This window comes from Pteronotus mesoamericanus, unplaced genomic scaffold, assembly GCF_021234165.1.
Source record: "Pteronotus mesoamericanus isolate MK-2021 breed Mesoamerican mustached bat unplaced genomic scaffold, CSHL_Meso_final scaffold_21, whole genome shotgun sequence".
Classification (NCBI taxonomy): Eukaryota; Metazoa; Chordata; class Mammalia; order Chiroptera; family Mormoopidae; genus Pteronotus; species Pteronotus mesoamericanus.
The window spans coordinates 18,502,286-18,526,916 of NW_026555310.1; the positions used below are offsets into that span (position 1 = coordinate 18,502,286).

At 34.2% G+C, this 24,631-nt stretch overlaps 1 protein-coding gene across 1 annotated transcript in view; it reads left to right on the top strand.

The window, feature by feature from the left end:
- The window catches only part of ITPR2 (inositol 1,4,5-trisphosphate receptor type 2), a 434,318-nt gene that overhangs the window by 288,587 nt on the left and 121,100 nt on the right, over positions 1-24,631 (top strand). Inside the window, exons 42-45 of the mRNA XM_054591314.1 lie at positions 1,958-2,158; positions 4,819-4,929; positions 8,729-8,824; positions 10,333-10,455. Of these exons, the coding sequence (XP_054447289.1) occupies positions 1,958-2,158; positions 4,819-4,929; positions 8,729-8,824; positions 10,333-10,455 (531 nt within the window). The remainder of the gene's footprint in view (positions 1-1,957; positions 2,159-4,818; positions 4,930-8,728; positions 8,825-10,332; positions 10,456-24,631) is intronic.

The following is a 24,631-nucleotide window of genomic DNA, read 5'->3' on the forward strand; positions in this document are numbered from 1 at the left end:
GAAGAGCAGAGGCTGTGACCCTTGCGGACCGCCGCACTGCACCTTGGAGAGGGCCGCTGCAGAGCTCTTGGCCTGCAAAGCCCAGGGGCATTACGCCCAGAGGAGAACACTGGATGTGGCTTCATGCTTATTCCCGACCCACCTATTCTGTCCGTGAGGGAAATAGATATATTATATAGAATCTGATCAAATATTTTACTGATGAGGGTGTGGGATCAAATAATTTGGAAAATGCTACTTATAGTTTTGATTTAATAAGAATAAATGGTAGAGTTAGTCAATAGCTAATATGTGAAAGCAACCCAGGTGTCTGTAGACAGATGAATTAATACACAAAATGTGGTATATATGTAGGATGGAATAATATCAGCCTTAAAAAAAGAAATTCTGACATATGTTACAACATACATGAACCTTGGGACATTATGCTATGTTAAATCAATCACAAAAAGACAAGTAGTATGTGATTCCACTTATGTGAGGTGTCTAGAGTAGTGAAAATCAGAGTGAGAAAATAGAATGCTGATTGCCAGGGCCTGAGGGAGGGGCAATAGGGAGTTGTTAATAGGTAGACACTTTCAGTTTTACAAGGAGAAAAAGGTTCCAGAGATACGGATCGTGGTGACGGTATCTCAACATTATAAATATATTTAATACCCCGTGCTATACATTTAAAAGTGATGAAGATGGTAAATTTGGGTATATTTTACCACAATACAAAAAATTGGGGGAAAATTACAAAAACAAATTAAAGAATAAATGGAAGAAATGAATTTTAAAAATATATAAATAGAAGTAATAAATAAAACAAAGCTTTTATTTTTGTTTACCCTTTCAGAAGGTTTACTGGCCCCAAGAAAGTACTGCTAACAGTTTATTTTTCCTTCCAGAAATTTTTATGCACATATAAACCTATGGATCTGTAAGCATGTAAACATTTTTTCAAAGCACATAGTATAGTGTTCCTCAACTTAGCTTTTTTTAAAGTTAATAGTATATCTTATTGCTAAATTAGTTATTACTAGTTTATGTTTGTATCAGTACATGTTGATATACCTCATTTTTATAGCTTCACAATATTCCAGTGTTTGAATACACTATTTATTAAACCAGTCACTTTATTATAGGTATGGTATGGTTTCCAAAGTTTACTATTACAGACAATATGCAGTGACTCTCTTGTGCTTATATATTTATAAATATAATATATATATTATATTATATATAAACTTTTATGTTTATATAAGGGGAATGGTAGGTAATATACAATAAATTCATATTATATAAATAAATACAAATATATATCATATATTTTATAAATAATATGTATTAAATATTTATATATAATCTATTATATTTCATGGAAATATATTAAATATATAATAAATATTATATAAAATATAAATTTATATTATATATAATAAAGTATGTGTTTGTATGTGTATGTATATATTTATATTTATATATATATAAACTTTTGAGTAGTGGAGTTGTAGGTCAACTGAAAATTTTGATAGGTGCTTTCAAGTTGCCTTCCAAAATGGTTGTAGCATTTAGTATTTGAAACTTCACTGTTTATAAGGGATCATTACTTTAAAATTTGGTTGCTTTATTTCCTAATGAACTTCTTTCTAGTTTCCTTTTCCTTCTCCTTTTCCTATTACCTATTACTTAATCCTCTCTGTATAATTTCAGGATAAAGACATCAAGAAATGCTTGATAAGAACTATACTGATAAATATAGGTGCTTGAGGCAAACGCCTAAGAATCTTCTTTTTTTCTCCGTAAACCTAGGATAAATTTAAGAAGTATGAACACTTTCTTATAAAAAGAAAATCCATTCCACATTGCCATGGGGATCTTTTTGAGTTAGCAAAATACATACACACAGAGAAAACAGAAAATAGTTAGCACAGTGATTTTTTAACCCTTAGGTCATATTTCCCTTTGCCTTCAGAACTTCTTGAGGAATCAAAACAACAAAACAAATTACAACCTTGTCTGTGAGACCCTTCAGTTTTTGGACTGCATTTGTGGAAGTACAACAGGCGGCCTGGGCCTACTCGGTCTCTACATCAATGAGAAGAATGTGGTGCTGGTCAACCAGACTCTGGAAAGCTTGACCGAGTATTGCCAGGGCCCGTGCCATGAAAATCAGGTAACCACGAAAGCGGTTCTTAATGCAAAACTATTCATGACTAATTGGGATCAAATTGTTGAACAAGCCAACCCTTGTGTACGTTTAAAAGACCTCTCTTCTTGCTTTGCCAGATATTTTTACTTTTCTAACAAAACATACAAAGACTGAATTGTAGACTCACAAATACTATGCCATATTTTATGTTAATTTCATTATAAAAGAAAATTCTTATGAAAATGTTTTAGATAAAAACTAGACTTATCAGAAAGAGTAAACTATGTTTCTTCATCATTGCTGGCTTTTCATCTTGTAGTGACTCTTTCTAGGATTTGTGGAATAAACTCCCTTTGGCTTCTGTGGCCCCACTACATTGGGTGGTGCATGTTATCTTTTTCATTGTCACGGTAGACTGGTGAAACTCATGAAATAGGTGTAATTGCTGACATTTTGTTAATGAATAGGGTCTGACTCAGAGATTAAGTGACATTCCAGTGTTTCAGGATGACAAATGGTAAATTGTAGAACCATTCTGAAAACTCAGGACTTTTGATTGAGTCTAAAGAGAGCGTTCTTTTGACTATATTACATTTTCCAGGGCAAAGTTTCAAGTCTCACTTTCCGAATGTTTGCCTCTGAATCCATTTTGTTGGATATCAAGGACACATTGTGGGAAGCAGAAGATGGGACACCTGAATTAAAGGGAGGGGAGCCACCTTTGCCTTTATTAATTGACTGTTCACCTCCATTCAAGTGCTTTCCATGACAAGATGGGGCTGTCATTACAAGCATGGGAGGAAGAGTTTTCAAATCACAGACATTTCTGGATATTAATTTTAAAGGAGGCATTGAGACCAAACATCAGTGCTTAACATTGAACATATGAGTGAAAAAGAAGTCTGCTTTTCTGTTGCAAATTATATGACCTATGTACCCATATATAGTACCTATGTATACACATGTATATGCATACACATATGCACACAAATACATACATACGTAAGTACAGGATAAAGCACAATTATTAACATAAACAATTTGTCATGGGTTTACCGTTTCCCCCTCTGTAATTTGCATATGACACTGAAAACATCCGTGGATTTAGCTCTTATTTTCCTGGAGTGTTTTTCAGTCTCCTAGGGCTTTGATACAAGACAACCTAACTGTTCATTTAAAGTTAAGGAAAAATATACAAATTCAGAGATTTGGTTTTGTTGTTGGTGAAACTATGTCTATCTATAATAGAAAATGTTTATTCCACACTTTGGGTCTTATAAGAGGATAAAATTGATTTTTGAAAGTAATTTACTAAATCAAGTAAGCTCTAAAAATAAAAACTAAAACTAATACTGTACTAAAACAATGTGAATCCAACATACACTGATAATATACTTAATCTGAACCCCATGCTCTGCAAATGTTTGTAAGGAAAGAAGGTTGCTAGCAAATTCCAGAGATGATTTGCGATTGATTCCCTGTAAGTTTGGAAATATTTTAATGATCAGAGGAACCTCAGGACATGTAGAAGATGGATGGGGAATACAAGTTTTCCTTAGTGTCAGGGGAATACAAGTTTTCTTGTATGAAGGGAGAAATAAACACATCCTGAAAAATATTATAACATTCATTTCAGAGATGCTTTGATTTTACTTTTTCTCATTTGGTTGCCTGGGTTTTGATTTTTCACACCTCTTGACACTGGGTGCTGCATTATAACATGAGCTCCCCATACTCCAGCCCACAAATTCCTGATTTTCAAGTTCTATAAAATGAACTAAGTTCAGAGTCCTAGCACAGGAGACCTTATCTTCAAATACTGACATTTATCTCTCGGGATATTTTATAAACTTTCCATTTATAAATCACTCAAATTTAAGGAATCTGCCACCAGAATGGACAGAATGTCCCCAGGACGTCAGGAAATACATAATAGTCCCTGTCTACTGCCACCTTGTAGCATCACTTGCCACTTGATTAGCATTAAGTAGCAGCTAAATTAAAATGCTGCATCCGTGCGGACAGCGTTTACTTACAAACCCCGGGCATAAATTTAGGGCATATGCCTATCATAAATGAGAATATTCTCTTAGCCAGGATAAATTAGATCTTAAAATTCTAAATTTAAGGAACTCGTCTATTGAAGGCTATATTAAAATTTGTTGATGCCTTGGCTGTGTGGATTGGTAGGTTGGAGCATCATCTCATGCACCAAAATGTTGTGAATTTGATTCCTGGTAGGACACTTACTCAGGTTCAGGTTTGATCCCGTTTGGGGTGCATACTGGTGGGAGCCAGTCGATGTTTTTCTCTCACTCCCTAAAATGAATAAAAATATATCCTTGGGTGAGGATTTTTAAAAAATGTTGACTACAAGAGTATTTAATTTAACCAGTATTCTATGAAATTCTATAAAAGTGGTTCCTTTTAAAAGATACCTGTTACATGCAGTATCTCTCTCAGTGTTCTGCGTACGAAGTCATATAATCAATACTAATCAATTAGTAGTCAGGCTCTATGCAAAAGAAGAAGTCCAACTTAAATATTTGACTTTCCTTTGACTTAATCTGAAAGTTAAAAGTTAATTATATTTTAAATGTCAAAAAACTAATATGTTTCTGTTATATAATTTCTAGTGGTTTTATGTTAAAGAAAAATTATTTTATAAACATTTTGTTTTCTAGACGTGTATTGCTACTCATGAATCTAATGGGATTGATATCATCATTGCTTTGATTCTAAATGACATAAACCCTCTTGGTAAATATCGAATGGACCTGGTGCTCCAACTCAAGGTAGAGTAAATCCACTATTCAGGGTGGAAAGTGACATTGTCTTTATTAGTTTCTTTCAGAGTTGACTTCAATCTCCAGGTAGCTTTTGTAAAAACCAAGATAGTACTATATTTTCAACCAATGAATTGATAGAAAGGATTAGTGAAAACACAATGCATGCTAACTTCCTGATAAAATGTCAAATAAACTCTGAGGTAATGTTCAGTTGGAGGACACTCTATTGAAAGTTCTTTTAAACAGCTGCTTTATTTCACTACTTCTATTTTTATTTTATATTTTGCATTATATAGAGGAGCAAGGGGTGCTGGACATTCACTATACCATAGTTTTAAAATTCTTGACTACAGAATTCTACCTGACAACTCACAGTCAATTAACCTATGGAAAAGGAAAGCTGCATTTTATTGTAGTTTCATGGTTCTCTTGTTTCTAAGAGTTGTTTTCTTTTATATCAGAATCTTACTTTCCCCCAAATGCTGTGAGCCATTTTTACACTGCCCTTGAGAAGTTACGTTAACTTAAACCATGAACATACTTCCCAGCAGTTCCATTTATTAGAGATCAGGAACAAAATGACATTTTAAAAATTTCTTCAATTTTTTTTTCTTCAAATAGAAATAACAAATGAATACACAAAAGAAGTGATATAAATCTTAGAAACAAAAGCATGGTATTCAATTGAGGTGAATTATTAAAGACCACATTATTGTATTTAGTGTTAAACAGGTAATAAAATCATTGGTTAAATACAATTTTTTTTTTTTGTTAAGACAGGTCTATCCAGTATCATAGCAAATATAATTAGTTTTCACTTTGTATGAGTAAATTTATGAAGCCATTTGACTGTACTTCTTTTGTGCTGCTATCAGAGATTGTGTGTGGAAGTTGAGATTTTTTGAACATTACAAAAACACTGTAGAAATACCTCTCAGATAGTTTTTTTCATTGTGCAATGAAAAAAGAAGAATGATATTTTTATAATTCTGTTTTTAAATATAGATATAGATAGATAAATACGTACGTCCTCCTTATGTGAGGATATAGTAATGGTTCATAATAAACAAGGGTTTCTTTTAATATAATAGATGAGTTTGTATTTTTCCCTGTTTTGCAGCCCATATAAGCATTGGGTCCTTCACCCATAGGTTAAAGCAAAGATGATCCTTAGGTAGATTGAACTCATGTCCTCTTCCTCATTAGCATCATGCTTCTGCTGGAGAAGCCGGCCAGGGCCCATGTGACAGGCAGCTTAGTTTGAGTCACTAGAAAAAATGTTTATTTTCTCTTAAATTCATCTCTAACCATAATTTGTAAAGACACAACATATAGAAGCCTTGGCCTTTAGCTTTTTAAATCTTTTATTGGTCTAAAGATTATCACTTTAAATCTCTTTTTTAATTGATATAAGTTAATGGGGAAATTTACTGAATGATTCCTCAGTTTAAGGTGGAGAAGAGGCATCCTGATTATTTATGAGTTCACTCTTATGTAAAATAATTAAATGATGGGGTACAGCTTAAGAGTACAAAGATATTCTCAGCTATTGAAATGAAAATGCCTTTTTGTAAAAAGGTCATTTAAAATATCATTCATGTTACTAAGCACAATTTAGGCATAACTTTTCAAAATATGACAGTTGGAGAATTAATGGATTTGATTTGAAATATTTACAGTATAGGTTTCTACCTAAACAATGAAATGTGTGTACTTTTCTAAAAAAAAATCTATGAGACTGTGTATATAAATGACCAATATGACAATAATATTTGTAAGACAGAATGATATACAGTGGCAAATTTTAGAGGGCTTCCTTGGATAGGGTGCTTTAATTATAAATTCTAGGTAACAATATAGAGATACCACATTAAAAATTTTATGGTCTTATTTTATAGAATTCATCCTTGAATTTATTTGCTTAATTATTTATGATTTTAAGTATATTTCATTCTATATACTCATTTATATATATTTATATTAATTTTCTTATATATATGTCTTGCCTTTTACTTTTTAATTTACATTTTCTAACCGATCTGTGATAATGAAGTGCTGAATTTCTAAGTAGGTCATTTTGTTTTGTTTTGTTTTGCTTTTAGGACTCTAGCTTCCTTTAGAAGAAAACCCTCTGTTAACACTGCCATCTGTATTTGATTTTTCAGTGTATATGGTCCCTTTTACTTTCAAGTTGATTCAGATTTCAGTAGGTCATTTACAAGATTCTTGTATTTCCAACGTAGTATGAGAAAGAAGATTGGTTAGAAAAACATACCGTAATTCCAATAGCATTCTGAAATTGGATGTATTTTAAAGGTATGACGCACTGGGCCTGCTGAGCGAGGTTCATTAGAGAAGACTGCTATTGTTTGGCAAGGTTTTAGCTTTGAGTACTATAGAGCCAGTTCAGATTGCTCTCAGGACTTGAATTCTCCACTAATTCTGGGACCTAATATTTTTAGGAATATTGTTTGTATGGATAAGATGTTAGATTATAAAAATGTACAAATCTGTAAACTTATAAAATGAGACAGAAAAAATTAATGCCACCTCCTAACAAAATACTAAAATCTCTTTAGGATAGGCCCATGACATGGGTATCATAACATCATCCTTATCACTGTTAGTCATTTAAAGATAATCTTTAGATTGTATTTCTGAAAGAAAAAAATAGTTGGATAGAATATGGTATTAAAACTACTCAGTAAAATTAATTTGAAAAACTTCAACAGGTTCTGTTGAGAATGTCTGCATACCAAATAACTGATTCAATTTAAGATTTCATCCTGTGAGATGTTAATTTTGGGTCACTAAGAAGCATCACGAAGCCATTTGACTGTACTTCTTTTGTGCTGCTATCAGAGATTGTGTGTGGAGGTTGAGATTTTTTGAACATTACAAAAACACTGTAGAAATACCTCTCAGATAGTTTTTTTCATTGTGCAACTTGCCGCAATTCTAGGGCAGAGCTCTTGAAAACAATGTAAAGAAACCTCTTTCCAAATGATGAGGATATTGTGCTTTGTGTGGCAAGACTTTCTGCAGCTATGTGGTACCTATCTTGGATTATGAATCGACTGCATCAGAAACATTTTTGATATCTATAGGTAAAATGTTAGAGACAATATACTTATAAATGAAATTAGAAAACATCAAAGACAACATAAACTATTTCATTCTTTATTAAACAAAAATACAAAAAATTATTCATCTGTAACCCAGATGGTAAACATGTTGCATCTATACTGTCACATTGTGGGACTAGTTATCAATAAATTTATATTTTATTTTTAACTCATGAATTTAAAATTTTATAGATTTTCAGTAATTATTGCTCAAATTTAAAATGGTGATTTGATAACATGTATTAATGTTTCATATTAAAAACAATTTACTAAATTCTTTAAATTATATACCATTTCATGAAATATGTCACTGATACTGGATAACCTTACTGTCTGTTAAAAATGTCATCATAGAAATGCTCATTAGGAAATAGTGAAGAAAAATATGATTATGCTTTAATGTATGATATATCGATTCAGTCTTGTTTTTAAAACACCTTTTCACCAATATTTAAAATAGCCCCTGTAACTTACCTCTCATGATTCATTATTTTTATTATGTATTGACAATAAAGTAAAACATTCTGTTTTGAAATGCTAATAAGCCAAACCAAATTAGCAGTTTAAAATTCTATTTGATTAAAAAAATGGTCTTGGTAATCTCAATTAAAACAAATGCAGGGGATCGTTAACCCATGAAATAGATTTTTCTTGTGCATTAACTCAATCTGTTTCTCTAGAACAATGCCTCCAAACTTTTGCTGGCCATTATGGAAAGCAGACATGACAGCGAGAATGCAGAGAGAATTCTTTTTAACATGAGACCCAGGGAACTGGTAAGAAAACTTTTGAAAGTCAACTTACTGATGTACAATTGAAAGGGATAAGTTTGTAGTATGCATGTCAGGAAAACGTCTAGTGACTTCCCCTGCTCTACCAAGGCAGACCAGCACATTACAAATACCTCAGAGGACCCCATGATGGCAAAGGCCAATGTGTTTTGGATCCTTAATGATTTCATTGGTTTTACCCACTCTTGGCACTTTCCTTAACCAGATTGTCCCACTCTACTAAATTATCTGCAAATTATTTTTGACAAGAAAAGTTTGCTTTAGTTTGTGTATGGAATATATGAGGAAGGTATATAAAAAATATTTATACCTCTGAAAAATTATATTTATACCTCTTTCTGAACAATGAAAAGGAAATCAGTGTCTTTTGTTTTTGTTCTTATGAGTGAAATGTTGCCTAATGCTTGTTCTAAAGAAAACTGGAGACTCAATGGGGATTCCACAGAGATCATGAATGGGCCTTCCTATGGCAGAAGTTATATTTTTCCATGTGGAAATCATGAAATAATATTGGCATGCCTTAAAACACTGGGTTTGAAAATCATTGAGAACATTTTCAAACCATATAGCTCAACGTCCCAGTGACTGGATCCTAGGCTTAGGAGCCCCACTGTTGGCTGTTACGGGGAAATGCTATGGAAGGGCATTCTTTTGCTCTCTAATAGTGAGGAATGGAGTTGAGGAGGGCAGATGAAAAGAAAAGATAAGATGTATTTTGATTTTATATATATATAATAATGAGTGTCTAGTATCTGCAAGGTAATAGGCTAAGAGAAGTAAGAAAAGTTTGCTTTAGTTTAAGTATTGGAATATATTAGGAAGGTGTTTAAAAATGTTTGTGCCCCTCAAAAATTATACAAAATTTTACCTTTTTCTGAACAATAAAAATAAAATCAGTATCTTTTGTACTTATGGTTAAATGTAGCAATGGGTTATATATTCATTCAAAAACAGACTGTACAATAGCCCGTTGAAAATACTGTTTCCTCAGCCTACAACGTTGTTCTCAGCCACGTTTTTCTCATCATTCACTTCCTCCTTATGGCCCACTTTCAACATCTTGACTGAGTTAGTGCCCTGGCCCTGTACCTAATTAGAGCCTCCTCTTGAGGGCAAATACTCTGTCGTATCTACTGTTGGGTCCTCAGTGCAGTCTAATATCCAGCACCATGGATCCTGGTTACCTGGTGGGCCTTTAATAAATAATGGTTCCTTATTGCAGATCCAGTCTCCTAATTCATGGGAACTTTGGCACTGTCGGCATTCAAAAATCAAAACAAAGTTCCCCAAGGAAAAGAGTGAATATTGTTAAGAAAATACTTCCACGTTAATTTAAATAAAGATGGTTTCCAAGGCCATTTTCATTTGGAGTTCTTTGATGCTTTTCTAGTCTTAGGAAGGGTGCCAGCTTTTAATTACACCTCATAAATGATGTAAAAGGCATGTTGTCTGTGGCATTTCAAGCCTTGCTGTTCCTACTGGTGTTTTGAAAGGTGGATGTGATGAAGAATGCCTATAACCAAGGACTGGAATGCGATCACGGGCACGATGAGGGTGGAGACGACGGTGTTTCTCCAAAAGATGTTGGACACAATATCTATATTCTGGCCCATCAGGTATCATGTTTCATATCTTTATACGATTTTGCTAATTTTATCAATTATGTCTTGTGTCATGGCTTATTATATTTTCAAGTTCTGGTTCATTCATTTAATCAGCACTTGCCCTCCCTGCCCTTGCCCTGGGCCAAGTAAGGGGAAAAGCTTCCAGAATGACTGACTCTGCCCCCAGGGTTATGCTAAAGGCCGATCCACAGAAAAAGAAAAAAAATACTTGACATCAAAAACCACTGGTCCAAGAGGGAGTCCCACGTCAGAGCCTGAGGTGTAGGTAAACTCTGGCAACAAATGGAAGTCTTTAAGGAGAAAGAGAGTCTACTGAGAAGACAGAATATCAAGTTAGGGGGTACGTTCAGGTCTAATTGAGACAAACCTTGCACCAGGGCTTCTGGACTCTGAATTACAGGAATACATGTGTCTCAATGGTTTTCATTGGAATTCTAACAAATATTAGGCTAACTTAAATTCTTTTGGAGGAACCATTTCCATTTTATGATAACAATAAAAACAGGTGCTTAATAACTGTCACTTGATGAATTTATTTCTATTAACATAAAGATCTACTTCTAATGCAGAAGTTCTAATTTCATCCTCTAATGCAGCTTTGTTTAAAAGTTAACAATTTTATGTGTACATCTGCCAAGTTGATTTTGTTTTTAGTAGCTCCCTCTTTTTTTACAAATAAGGTCCAAGGTTTGTAGGCTTCCCCAACCTTTCTTTCTAATCATTTTCTCCCATTGACAATCTCTCTCTTTTCCTGCCTCCCTGTACATGTTTGTCACTTAATTTAACAAATATTAATATATGTAAGGTACGATTCTGGGTAGATATAATTTTTACAATTTTATTGAGATATCATTGATATAACAACACTGTATGAGTTTAAGGTATTAAAAGGTTGCTCTTTAGACACTTCTGGCCCTATTCTAGCCTTTGTTTAAATGCTGAATATATGAAAACTTAAATACAATTTTTACAGAAGATTCAGAGGAGTCAAATTCTAAAATATATTTTTTTAATTCAAATTATTTAATTATAAATGAAACAAAAACAACTTACTCATTTCCTGCCTCTGTTAACCAGTCTGTTCTTTGTATCTGGGATACAAAGATATAGACACCATACACACATACGCACGTATGAGAGATCATACAGTATTTGTCTTTTCTCTTTTTCACTTAGCATAATTCCCTAGAGTTTCATCAGTGTTGTTGCAGATGGCAAGATTTCATTTTTTAATGGGAGAATAATATTTCCATGTGTCTGTGTGTACATCTTTATGCATGTGTCCATTGATGGACACTTAAGCTGTTTCCATGTCTTAGCTATTGTAAATAATATTGCAATGAACATGGGGATGTGTATATATTTTAATATTAGTGTTTTTGTTTTCTTTGACTGAATACCTAGAAGTGAAATTGTTGGATCATATCATAGTTCTATTCTTAATTATTTAAGGAACTTCCATACTGTTTTCCATAGTGGTTGCACCAATTTACATCCCCACTAGCAAGCAGTACATGAGTGTTCTCCTTCTCCACTTCCTTGCCAACACTTGTTATTTCTTGTCTTTTTGATAATAGTCATTCTGACAGGTATGAGGTGATATCTCATTGTGATTTTGATTTGCATTTCCCTGATGATTAATGATGTGAGAATCTCTTTATGTACCTGTTGGCCATTTGTCTGTCTTCTTTAGAAAAATGTCTATTTAGATCTTCTGCCCAGTTTTAAATGGATTATTAGGTTTTGGGGCTTTTGATTTGTATGAGTTCTTTATATTTTTTTGATATTAGCTCTGTATCAGTATATGATTTGCAGATATTTTCTCCCATTCAGTAAGTTGCTTTTTCATTTTGTTGTTGGTTTCCTTTGATGTGCAGAAGGAACTCTTTAGTTTGATGTAGTCTCACTTGTTTACTTTTGCTTTGGTGTCATATTCAAAAAGTCATCGCCAAGATCTATGTCAAAACAGCTTATCACTTGTTTTCTGTAGTAGTTTTATGTTCTTAGGTCTTACATTCAAGTCTTTAATCCATTTTGAGTTAGTTTTTGTATATGGTGTAAATTTTCTTTGTGTCATTAATTTCTAGTTTCATATACTGTGGTCAGAAAAGATGCTTGATAAAATTTCAGTCCTCTTAAATTTATTAAGACTTCTTTTGTGGCTGAACACATATGATCTATCTTGGAAAATGTTCTATGTGTGCTTGAGAAGAATGTGAATTTTGTTGCTTTTGGATGCAATATTCTATAATAAATATCTGTTACTCCACCTGGAATCATTTAATGCTGGTGTTTCCTTATTGATTTTCTGTCCAGTTTATCTATACATATATGTAAGTGAAGTATTAAAGTACCCTACTATTATTGTATTGCTATCTATTATCCCTATTATATCAGTTAATATCTGCTTTATATATTTAGGTGATCCTATATTGGTACTTAAATATTTTTAAATGTTATATCTTGTTATTTTTAATTTTTATTGAATTTATTGGTGTTATATATGGGTTAATACAATTATATAGGTTTCTTGTGTACAATTCCTACCAACAGTAGACAGGGGTTCCCTTTTCTCTATATCCTTGCCGATACTTGTTGTCTGTTCATTTATGGATGACAGCCAGTTTGACAAGTGTGAGGTGATATCTCACTGTGGTTTTCATTTGCATTTCTTTAATGATTAGAGACATTGAGCATTTTTTCATATGTCTACTGGCCATCTGCATGTCCTCTTTAAGAAAGTACTTATTCAGGTCCTTTGCCTATTTTTTAATTGGGTTGTTTATTTTTCTTGGTGTTGAGTTTTATAAGTTCTTTATAATCTTTGGATATTAACCCCTATGAGATGTATCATTGATGAATGTGTTTTCCCATTCAGTGGGTTGTCTTTTTATTTTGTTGATTTTTTTATTTTTAATTTTTTTCCTGTGAAAAAACTGTTTAGTTTGACGTAGTCTCATTATTTAAATTTTTTCTTTTGTTTCCCTTACCTGAGGAGATGTATCAGAAAAAACATTGCTACAAGAAATGTCTGAGATTTTACTGCCAGTGTTTTCTTCTAGGATATTGATGTTTTCAAGTCTAGCATTTAAGTCTTTAATCCATTTTGAGTTTATTTTATGTATGGTGGTCTATTTTCACGTTTTTGCACATATCTGTCTAATTTTCCCCACACCATCTTTTGCATAGATTATCTTTACCCCATTGTATGTTTATGCCTCCTTTGTCAAATATTGACTATAACGATGTGGGTTTATTTCTGAACTCTGTATTCTGTTCCATTGATCTATATGTCTCTTTTATGCTGGTACCATGCCCTTTTGATTACTATGGTCTTGTAAAATTGTCTGATATTAAGTAGCATGATTGCTCCAAATTTTTTTCTTTCTTAAGATTGCTGTGGCTATTCAGGGTCTTATTACAGTCCCCATTTCAAAGTCTATTTTGTCTGATATAAATACAGCTACTCCAATTTTCTTCTGGTTTCCCTTTGCATCCCTTTATTTTCAATCTATGTGTGTCCTTACATCTAAAGTGAGTCTTTTGTTTGCAACATATAGGTGGCCTTGTTGTTGATTTTTATCCATTTACTTACTCTATCTCTTTGATTAGAGAATTCAGTCCACTTACATTTAAAGTAATTATTGATAGGTATGTGCATTTTGCATTTTATTAATTATTTGCTTGATGTTTTTTGTAGTTCCTCTTTGTTCCTTTCTTCTCTTGCTCTCTTCCTTTGCACTTTGATGACTTTCTTTTGTGGTATGCCTATTTCTGTCTCTTTATTTTTTTGTGTATTTACTATAGGTTTTTGCTTTGTGATTGTTATGAGGCTTATATATAACAACTTATATGTATAAGAGTCTATTTTAAGTTGATAACAACTTAAGTTTGGTCACGCTGTAAAGTTCAACATTTACTAACTCCCCATATTTTACATTTTTAATGTCACAGTTTACATATTATTATCTTGTATATTCCGTAACCAATTACTGTAATCATAGTTTTACTACTTTTGTCTTTTAACCTTTATATTAGCTTTATAAGTGATTAATTTACTTCCTTTACTATATATTTACCTTGACTGTGAAATTCTAAAAGATATTAACAAGAAAAGTTGTTATTGGTTTGTAACAGTTGGATGATTGAGAAGCTTTTTAGGTCTCTCATAGTATAGCTATATATATATAGAGAGAGAGAGAGAGAGAGAGAAAGAGAGAGAGAAAGAGAGAGAGAGAGAGAGAGAAAGAACAGTAAAAAGATCAAAGCGTGCGGGTTATAGCTACAAAGACCAAAAGGAATTGTAGGTATCGAGGAACTAAAAGCTAAGATGAAGGACAAGTTAGTTGAAGGAAGTAGAACACAGAGATTTAAGATGTGGAAAAGATGTAGTTTTAGACAGAGAAATCAGGCAACAGGAATTGGGTCAAGCTAGACGAGGAAAGACTAGAGATTGATTGTGAGTGGAAAGAAAAGAACCACAGGCTGACATTAAAATCATATTGGCTACTATAACAAACACAGACATGTGGTGACACAGCATGTGTATGTGGGTAAGGGTTAGCTTCAGAAGCTGTGGCATTGTGGCAGAATGAGCAGCTCCATGAAAAAGGACTGATCTTACAGCTTTTAAGAGGGAAATGAGCAACCAGACCAGCTAAGTCAGTGCTGGAACAAGTAGAGTGGTATGTATTTGAACCAGATTACCTCATGTACATAAAGATGATATTTTAAAATGCAGTCTTATATTACTAGAATAATATGAGTAACAATAAAAATGTCAAGGTCAAGATAGCAAAAAATGTCAAGGCTTATGTTAGGTCAGCTCAGTTTGAAGCAGATTAAGTGTAACAGTAGAGAATACAATTTTTAGAAACAGGCTAACGTGGATGTTGAAGAGACTGGAGAATGAGAATAATTAATGCAAGAGCCAGTTATAGATCAAAAGTTAATGACATAAAATATGAAAGAAGTTAAAATAAAGACAGCATAAATATCAGTGACTTTGAGGGATCTGAGTTTATGAGAATTCTTGGAGAGAACATACTATTTTAAAAGACAAGAAGTAGGAATTCAGAAGTAGTAAAAAGGAACAAGGAGTTAAAAACAAGGTACTGAAAATGCCCTGCTTGGTGTGGCTCAGTTGATTGAGTAACAGCATGTGAACCAATGGGTTGCCAGTTTGATTCCCATCAGGGCGCATGCCTGGGTTGTAGGCTACGTCCCCACTGCGGGGCATGTGAGAGACAAACAACCACACATTGATGTTTTTCTCCCTCTCTCCCTCCCTTCTCTTCTCTTTAAAAATAAATAAATAAAATCTTTAAAAAAAACATACCGAAAGAAAGAGATGTGAAAATGGCTTGAATGGATATATGAAGTTTTATTAATTTTCTAAAACCAGAATGTTGGAAAAGCAGTAGCCAGTAGCTTGCAGAACCGTGATGGTACAATATGGAAGTATGTAAATAAAGTCAGACTTCAAGAAGAGGGAGAATATCAGACTGAATAAGGGGAAGGAGATTCTGAATTACTAAATCCTTCAAGGCTTGTGATTAAATTGTGAGTGTAAATATGACAGAAGAGTCTATATGGGTTCCTTCTAGGAACTCAATGAGGGGATAGGAATGGCAAAATATATTGAAAAATGTATATAACTGACAGTGTAGAGCAGTGATTTTCAACTGGTGTGTTGCAAAAAATTTTAAAACATGCAGTACCTGACTATTTAGTCAGGGGCACTGACCTCTGTTCCCTTAGATTGTGAAATAAAAAAATGACAACAGCTGACACAACAATAGCCATCCAGTGTGAATGAATCAAAATTATACCATTTCTTTGTCAGATTGGGAAAAAATATGATTTTTGGTGTGCCACAGAATTTTAGTAATTAGTTTGTGTGTGCCACGAGACAAAAAAAGTTTGAAAATTGATGCTGTAGAGGTAAGCAACTGTCTTTTTATTTTCTTAACAGTGACACAGAGCTGTTACCTTGCCACTTTATAAATATATTCTCTATGGGGTGACTCCTCCTACCAGTTTTTCATGAAAAATTGTTTTCATTCATGGAAGAGAGCTCACTGTGTTCTTTTGATCTTTCTACAAGTGACTTCTTTGGCTTTCTCTAGGCCAGGATACTATATTTGGTTTCTTGGGAGGCCAAACACCACTGCTCAGTTCCTTATGAACATGTTGTCCAAACAGCTTCCACTGGGGAGGCACAAATGTGAAACAGTGGTGGTTGTAAGCTTTGCCTCTGGGAGTAGCCATGGAGCTGTGCTCCAGGGGCTGGGCTGAGCCCTAGGTTCGCTGTTTTCATTGTTACTGTGGGGTCATTTGGCCCCTGAGTGCTGATGACCGTGCAGATTGGTTTCTGCCTTTGTGCAGTTCAGTCATTCCAAAACCAAGGTTCAGCTTCCTCCTTGTTTTACTATAATCATCTTTTGCACAGACAGTTTATTTTGGCACCCTCAGACTTTCAATTTTTGTTGTTATTCTTTTTATGGTAGTGAGGTAGTTCTGTTTTCCTACCGTGACATCCTTTTTGGTCCTTTCTTGCGGTTGGTGTTACAAGAAACAAATAATGCTTCTTGTAAGTGTCTTGTCTGATCTACATAAAACTATAAATACTTAAAAAAGGGAATTTCTTAAGTTCTAGTACCATAGTGTCATGCAGAGAATTTCCTTAAAATGAAGCTACGTCTCCTTTTGGGCCTTTTTCCCTCCACATGCTGCTCTGGTCTTGGCTAACATTCTGCTTCCTTCCTGTTCTTCCTTCTCTTTATTTCTGTATTTCCATACAACTGTCACTGCTCACAATCTAGAACATTGTCAGTGCTTTGTTTTACTGGTCCCATGTAGCAATTTTTGTTTTTCTGTTTGAAACTCTATTCTATTTTATTCTCTTCCATTCTATTTTATTCTATTCTATTTATTTTTAAATTTAATTTTCTTCCTGAGTCTTACTGAGATACAGTTGACACACACCACTGAGTAAGTTTAAGGTGAATGATGTATTGAGATTATACATTTATGTACTGCAAAATGGTTAGCACCATAGCATTAGCTACCAGCTCCATCCAGTTGCATAATTACCATTTGTCTTTGGTGATGAGAAAGTATAAGATGTACTCTCTTGGCAACGTTCAATTGCATAGTACATTATTATTAGTTACAACCACTAGGCTATACGTAACATCTCCAGAATTTTTAAATAGTGTAACTGGAAGTTTGGACTCTTTGGCCAACATCTCATTTCTTCCACCTCCCAACTCCCGGTAACCTCTAGTCTACTCTTTGTGTCTCTGAGTTCGACATTTTTAGATTTCACATATAAATAATATCATATAGTATTTGTCTTTGTCTGATTTATTGCACTTAACATAACACCCTCAAGGTTCCTCCAAGTTGTTGGAAATAGCAGGATTTCCTTCTTTCTCATGGCTGAATAAGATTCCAACACACACACACACACACACACACACACACACACACACACACACACACACAGAGTATGGCAATGTGGATTTACCATTGTGAATAAGCTAAACACAGAGTTAATAAAGCTATTGTAATAATCATAACCTGTATGCTTTTTTCCAACTATTTCTATATCTAATCTCATATCTTTATTCATTCATCCATTGATGCACAGATTGTTTCATACCTTGGCTATTGTGAATAATACTGCTATGAATATGTGATATTCTCTGTTTACATACCTACTATACTAGGATTAAGAAGTATATAGAGAAATATTATATGCCTTACAGAATGAGAAGAAGTATTAAACAGCAAGGCATTGGAAGGCAAAAATACCTCCTTCTCATAGGTCAAGAAAGAGTGGATCACTTTACATTGGCTACATGAAATTATTTTTAAAATACAGGCTTTAACATTTTTCACGAGCATTTCCCTATGCACTAAGTGGTATTTGGAAATGGAATATTAATGTCTGCATAGTTGTTCCTTGTTTGAATGTACTGTAATTTATTGAATTACTTCTTATTGTTAGGCATTTAGGTTTCTAATGTTTCTGATATTATAAATCATGCTGTGATTCATATCCTCGTTATGTTAATCTTTTTCTGCTACACCAGTTCTTTCCCTAGGATGAATTCCAAGAAGTTTAATTACTAGGTTGCAAGGTAGTAACTATTTTATGGTTATTGGTGCATTTTATAAAATTGTTTTTCACAGTGTGTGATGTACTCATCTTACTGAATTTTAAAATTATTACCATTTAACGAAAATCTTTGCCAAGATAATAGTGCTTGGAATATAGTAACCCCTCAACAAATGTTTGTTGAATGAATTAGTGAATTATAGATTAAATCAGATCTCCCTTTAAGTTACATATTTTGGATTACTGATAAAGTGGGCTATCTTTTAATATGTTATTTAGTCATGTCTGTTTCTTCTGTGAAGTACTTAAAAATGTGTTTATCCATACTGTTGGGGTTCATATTTTTCCTAGTGAATTTTGATTAAGATTAACAAACCTTAGTCATAATCTTTATATCTGCTTCTCCCTGATTCATTTGCTTTTTAAATATTGTAATGCTAGTTTTCTTTCATGACCTTGAGACGTGTTAAACACTCATGTAAATTTCCTCATAATGTCCGATGGCTTCAGGTCTTATAATTAATTATATAATTTTTTCATGTTACCATTCAGAAATAATAAAAAAGTTCTGTTGCTAAGTCATCTCTAAAGACAAAGTCCCAGACGCAGTAGCAGCAGCAATCTCTGAGAGCAGGGTTTGTAGGAGTTACATGGGTTTGAGGTAGAGCATGAGCTCCAGAGAGACCTGTAGTAGGAGAGATCAGAACTAAAACCAAAGCACCTTCAGGGCTAGTCAGGGCACATGAATGAGTGCTTGGGGGGCCGGTGTGGCAGAGGCGACCTGGTGATAGTCTTCCGAAGGAGCCACCATGACTCACTTCTGCTCACTTTCCCATTGGGATTGCAGGCCCTGGATTTTCACTTTTTTTTACTACTTCAAAAGAAGCCTGAATTTTGAAATTTTTGAAAAACATGAAATCTCATAATTGTTAAAAGTTAACAATTCATTCAATTTAAAACAAACAAACAAACAAACACTGAATGGTCCAAACAAAACTCATCAGCAAGTGGAATGCGGCCCATGAGCCAGAGTTTGCCACTTGTGGAGTGAAGGATCCAAATTCCTCATTTATACATCACTCAATTGTATGGATTTTTTGAGTGCTTGCTAGACCTCAGACACTGTGTTAGATACCAGAAATATGCACTGAAGAAAGTCAGCAAGAGACCAACACTTGGGGAATTTACATGCTGCGTGGGAGCAGTGAAGAGTAGACAATAACCAGAGATAGCAGATAGTGAAGCCAGCTATGCAGCAAATGAGAATAAGATGTGATGAAAGACAGCAGCGAGGTGCTGTTGTAGATTGGGTGATCGGGCCGGCTTCCTCTGAAAAGGTGAAACTGAAGCTGTATTTAAGTGAGAGCGCAACAGCCAGCAGTATGAAATGGGATGTTAGTGGAGAGCATCCCAGAGAGTGGCTTGACAGTAGCAATGAGCTTGGCATGTTTGGAGGAACAAAAGACCTGTGGGAGCTGGACCCTTAACCAGCTATTAGCGCTTGAATATATTAAATACATGGAATGCACCCGAGACTTATTTATTATAAGATAGTCATTCAAGAACATTTAGTCAGCTCTTCTTACGTCAAGCATTGTTTCAGTGGCTAAGTTGGAAAGATGAGTAAAGAGGCCCTCAAGAAACTCACCATTAAGTGTGTGTGTAGGGGGAGAGGGAGAGAGATAAATCATTATAATTTAATGTGCTTTAGTTAAAATGGAGGACTAGGGGTCAGGAGAGGACTCATGAAAGAGGTGACACTTGAACTGAATCAGAAAAGATAGAGGGATAGAGAAGAACATTCCACATAGAGGCAACAGCTGCTGGAAAAATCCATCATGGCTATTTCACAGAAGGGAACTTCTTTTGGGAATACTGGTAGGAGCGTTTTCGTATCTACTGATGTCTTTATATGAAATGAATTACAATAACTTGAATTTAGTCCAAATCTTTGATCACCACCCTGATTGCGGCACTTAACAAATGTCGCATGATAAAAAAATGAATGAGTGAATGAATGACTAGGACAGGAGATACTCTAAAACTGTAGTATTTATAATTTGTGTTATAATAAAAAACTGAATAAAATTATTTTCCTGTTATCGTCATCATTATCATGATCAAAGTTAATGACATTTTTTCCACTGGGGTATAAATTCCTTGTGCACAGGCACAATTTTTTCTCCTATTCCTATGCCAAGGATATACTTAGCATATAATATATACTCAGGAAGAATTTAGGGGAATAATTTCTTGCAAAAACACATGAATAGTGATAATGTTTTTAATGTAATACAGGTACTATATAAGATTAGTAGAATCCCACAAAACTGATATTAGCATTCTAGCAGTCAGCGATGTTATTCAACTGTGCACTCTCCTTTTATTTTTGTAGATCACTCTGCCAGTCATGTCAGTAAACCACACAGATAGGTCCCTGTAACATGCTTCTTCATGCCAGGCACTTTTATTACTTTGTTCATGATGCCACCACACCTCTGAACTAATAAAATACCTCCTCCTATTCTTAACACTCATTTTAGTTTAATATTAGTTGCTCTGAGACCTCCTCACTCCATTTCCTAGGTGAATTTCAACCAACAGTGATCTGACTTTGGCTTGGAATTTATATGTTTGTTATATTCACCTTAACTGCATATGTACTTTCACACTATCTTGTGCTCGATATCATCATAGAATTGTTCTTTATTTCATGTGTGTATGTCTTGGCTATTTAATTAGTAGTAGATTCACAAAATTTAGGCACCCATGAGGCCTTTTTTTTTTTTTTTTTAAGAAACCTACTGCAAGGAAAAATATCATAGGAAAAATCCTTAGGCACAATAGTTTAACTCCCCTAGTAGGCACCAATGTGTCTGTCTTTCACCAAACAGCAAGGAATCTTTGGATTACTGCCATTTAAATGATCTGTCAAATTCACAGTTAAGAGGAGCAATAAAAAAATGCAATCTAAGAAATGAATTGAAATTGGATTCTCTAGTTGTTAGTTTGGTGTAAGGATCATGACGCGAAGTTTAGTGGAAGCAATTATTTTTCTGCTTAACATTTCCTGTTTGGTAGATTTATACTTTTTTCTGAGTGATGTCATTATTAGAGCATCACTCTGAGTCCTCGCAATGTCGAAGGCCTTGGCCGTGTCTCTGACTCCTTATTTCTCCTCTGATGTCAACTATAGCCACTAAATTCAAAATCTGTTAAGAGAGCTGCAGATATTAGGCAGGGCTGCTTCTATGTATGTTTTTTGCCAGGCAGGAAAATACGTAGCATTTCCTAGCATATTGTAGATCCTTGGGTTGTTACCCTGCCCCCAATGAAAGCCTTTCAGGAGAGAGGGTGGTGGGACCAGCCATTGTGTTTCAAGGACTGGGATTCTTTGTGTCATGTTGAAAGAAAGTGCTAGGTGTCCTGATAGTGCTCATTAATTTATTTTTTCCTAAAAAGATTTCATCTCAGAGCTCCACTTACTTAAGCTGTATTCATTTTAAGGGATGCATATACACTGCTTTAAATAGCTAAATTTTAATTTATGCTAAACTCATATGAAATGTGTTTATTACTAAGACTACTGAAAATGTTTTCCTTAGAGACTTAATGCTGCTTAACCTCTCTGCAGCTTCGATTTTCTTATCTAATATGTAGTAATCAGCACTGCCTCATTCACTTTAGAAATAGGATGGATTTGTAATTGGTATACATAACTTCCATCTTTAATATCTTGAAGGGTTTTAACTAACTTACAATTGCTTCATCTTTATTACTGCTTGTAATGCAGAAAGTAGAAAACACAGCTGGGTTTTGAAGCTCACAGAGGCACTTGTAGCTCAGTAGTATGTTGTCTAGAATACTGTATAAACAGCTTAGCTGTTATTCACCCCTGCACTCTGCATTTCCTCCATCAGCTGGTTATGTCACTCAGCTTCTCTCATCGACCTTCTCATCTATGAAAATATGATGGGAATCCATGAGCTATGTTGGGAGAGCAAACTTGCAGAAACCTATCTGGACACCATAGAATAATTGGACCATGATGGCTCTTTTACTGGATTAGACTATGTTTTAAATAATGTAACAGAGTAACTAATGAGCTACTGGATAGTTATGTATTTATACCTTACCTACTTGTAAAGGGAATTTGATGTTGAATAAGAAATGCACTTGTATAATTAGACTGTTAGAATATAAAATCAAAATCTTGGAGAAGGAAAAGGAACCTAAATATGCTAAGAGGCTTGGTTAATATTCTTACTGTTTATCAGTGTTACCTCTGAGTTTCATGGTAAGCAAGAGTGAAAAATAATGGGCGATACAATTAATATCTGTACTATTTATAATGACCAACTTTTTGCTAGTATACATTCTAAAATGAATTTAGACAAGGGCATAGGGCAGCGTGGAGGAGAATGTTTTCTGAACAGTTCTGTAGAACATACCAGATAAAAAATGCACATAGCTCTTTGTAGTCCTTGGGGGATAAATAATGACAAAAACATCTGAGTTATAATAAGAGTATATATAAATAAACATGAACAACACAATAGTCAAATAGTAAGGTTACTTCATTAAGGGACTTAGATAATATATAAACTTTTCAGTATTTGAACTTAGTTGAAAACAAACTTTTTAAAATGTCAAGAGATTATTTTATTAGATTGTAGAAAATATACTTCTCCTAATTACCAAACTACATGATAAACCTGTTACTAATTTTGAATACAGATATTCAGAAATATAAGCAACTAAAGGAACTTTGACCGAAAACTTAATAAAATAGCAAGTTTCTTTCCTGAAAAACAAGCAAACCAGGATTAGCTATTTTCTCCCAAACCCAAAGATATTTTGCTATGTTGATATCACAAAGCAGTTTGTGGTAATGAAATATATGATTATAAACTAATAAAATACATGATTATTAACCATTTTTGCTTTGAGCATTAATTTTTCTGTGTTTCTTGGCAGCCAAGACAAAAACAAAAAGGTAAGTTATATGATTCATATGTGATGCAAAAGCAAAACAAAACGAAAACAAAAAACCTGATACCGATTATTAGTGAGGTACAAAATCTCTATTAATTCTAAGAGAAGTTATCGAAGAACGCTTATGTAGGAAAAATAATTATTGGTGGTATGATAGAGGTTTAGATAAGCAGGCCTTCTTCACTAATATAATTTAGTGATAAAAAATATGCCTATCATGAACCAAACAAAAACAATAAACAAAACCAACTATATCCTGTTGCCATGTATTCTCTATAGTAAGAAAAGGTAAAGAGATTTTCAATTAAAATCTTAACATACTATATAGGTTGGTAGTTTTCTACACAAACATTTCTGCACACGCATCCAACATCTGCACAGAATCTCGTGCATAGTAAATGTGCCATAAACATTAAGATTCATCAGAATTACTTCCATGTCCTTCCCCTTCTTAATTAATTCTTTATTCAATGTATATTTATTGATCACCTGCTATAACCAGGCTCAATGTTCTCAATGGTAGGGTGAAAGAGTCATCAGACAGACAAAAATCCCTCCCCTCAATGAATGTCCATTCTCGGGGTGGGGGGGTGTCTCCCTCTTTGCAATCACATTGTTTGTTTCTTTCAGGAGCAGGTGTTCTGCAGACATCAATTTTGCAGTGGTTGGGATTGCATGGGGTACAAAAATGAGATATAGTCTTTACCCTCATGGAATGTACTGTTTATTACATGGAGACATAAAAACAATCGCAGTACGGCAAGTCCTGTGGAAGATGCGTATCTGGGGTCCTCTGGAATCTCAGTTGGGAGTGCACATGGGAAGGGCAGCGTGCGGCAGAGACAGGGAGGGAGAGGGAGAGACAGTGTTTTCCCCCTGTACTCCATCGTTCGATCATTCTCTCAGCATTTAAGCAGGCAAATCGGCTTCTCCCAAAACCCCCTAGGCCAACTGGCCCATACCTCTGTTTCCTTTTGTAGCAAAACTGATCAAAATGTCACACGCCATTGCTATCTCCAACTCCTCTCTTTCTGTTCTGTGTTCAGT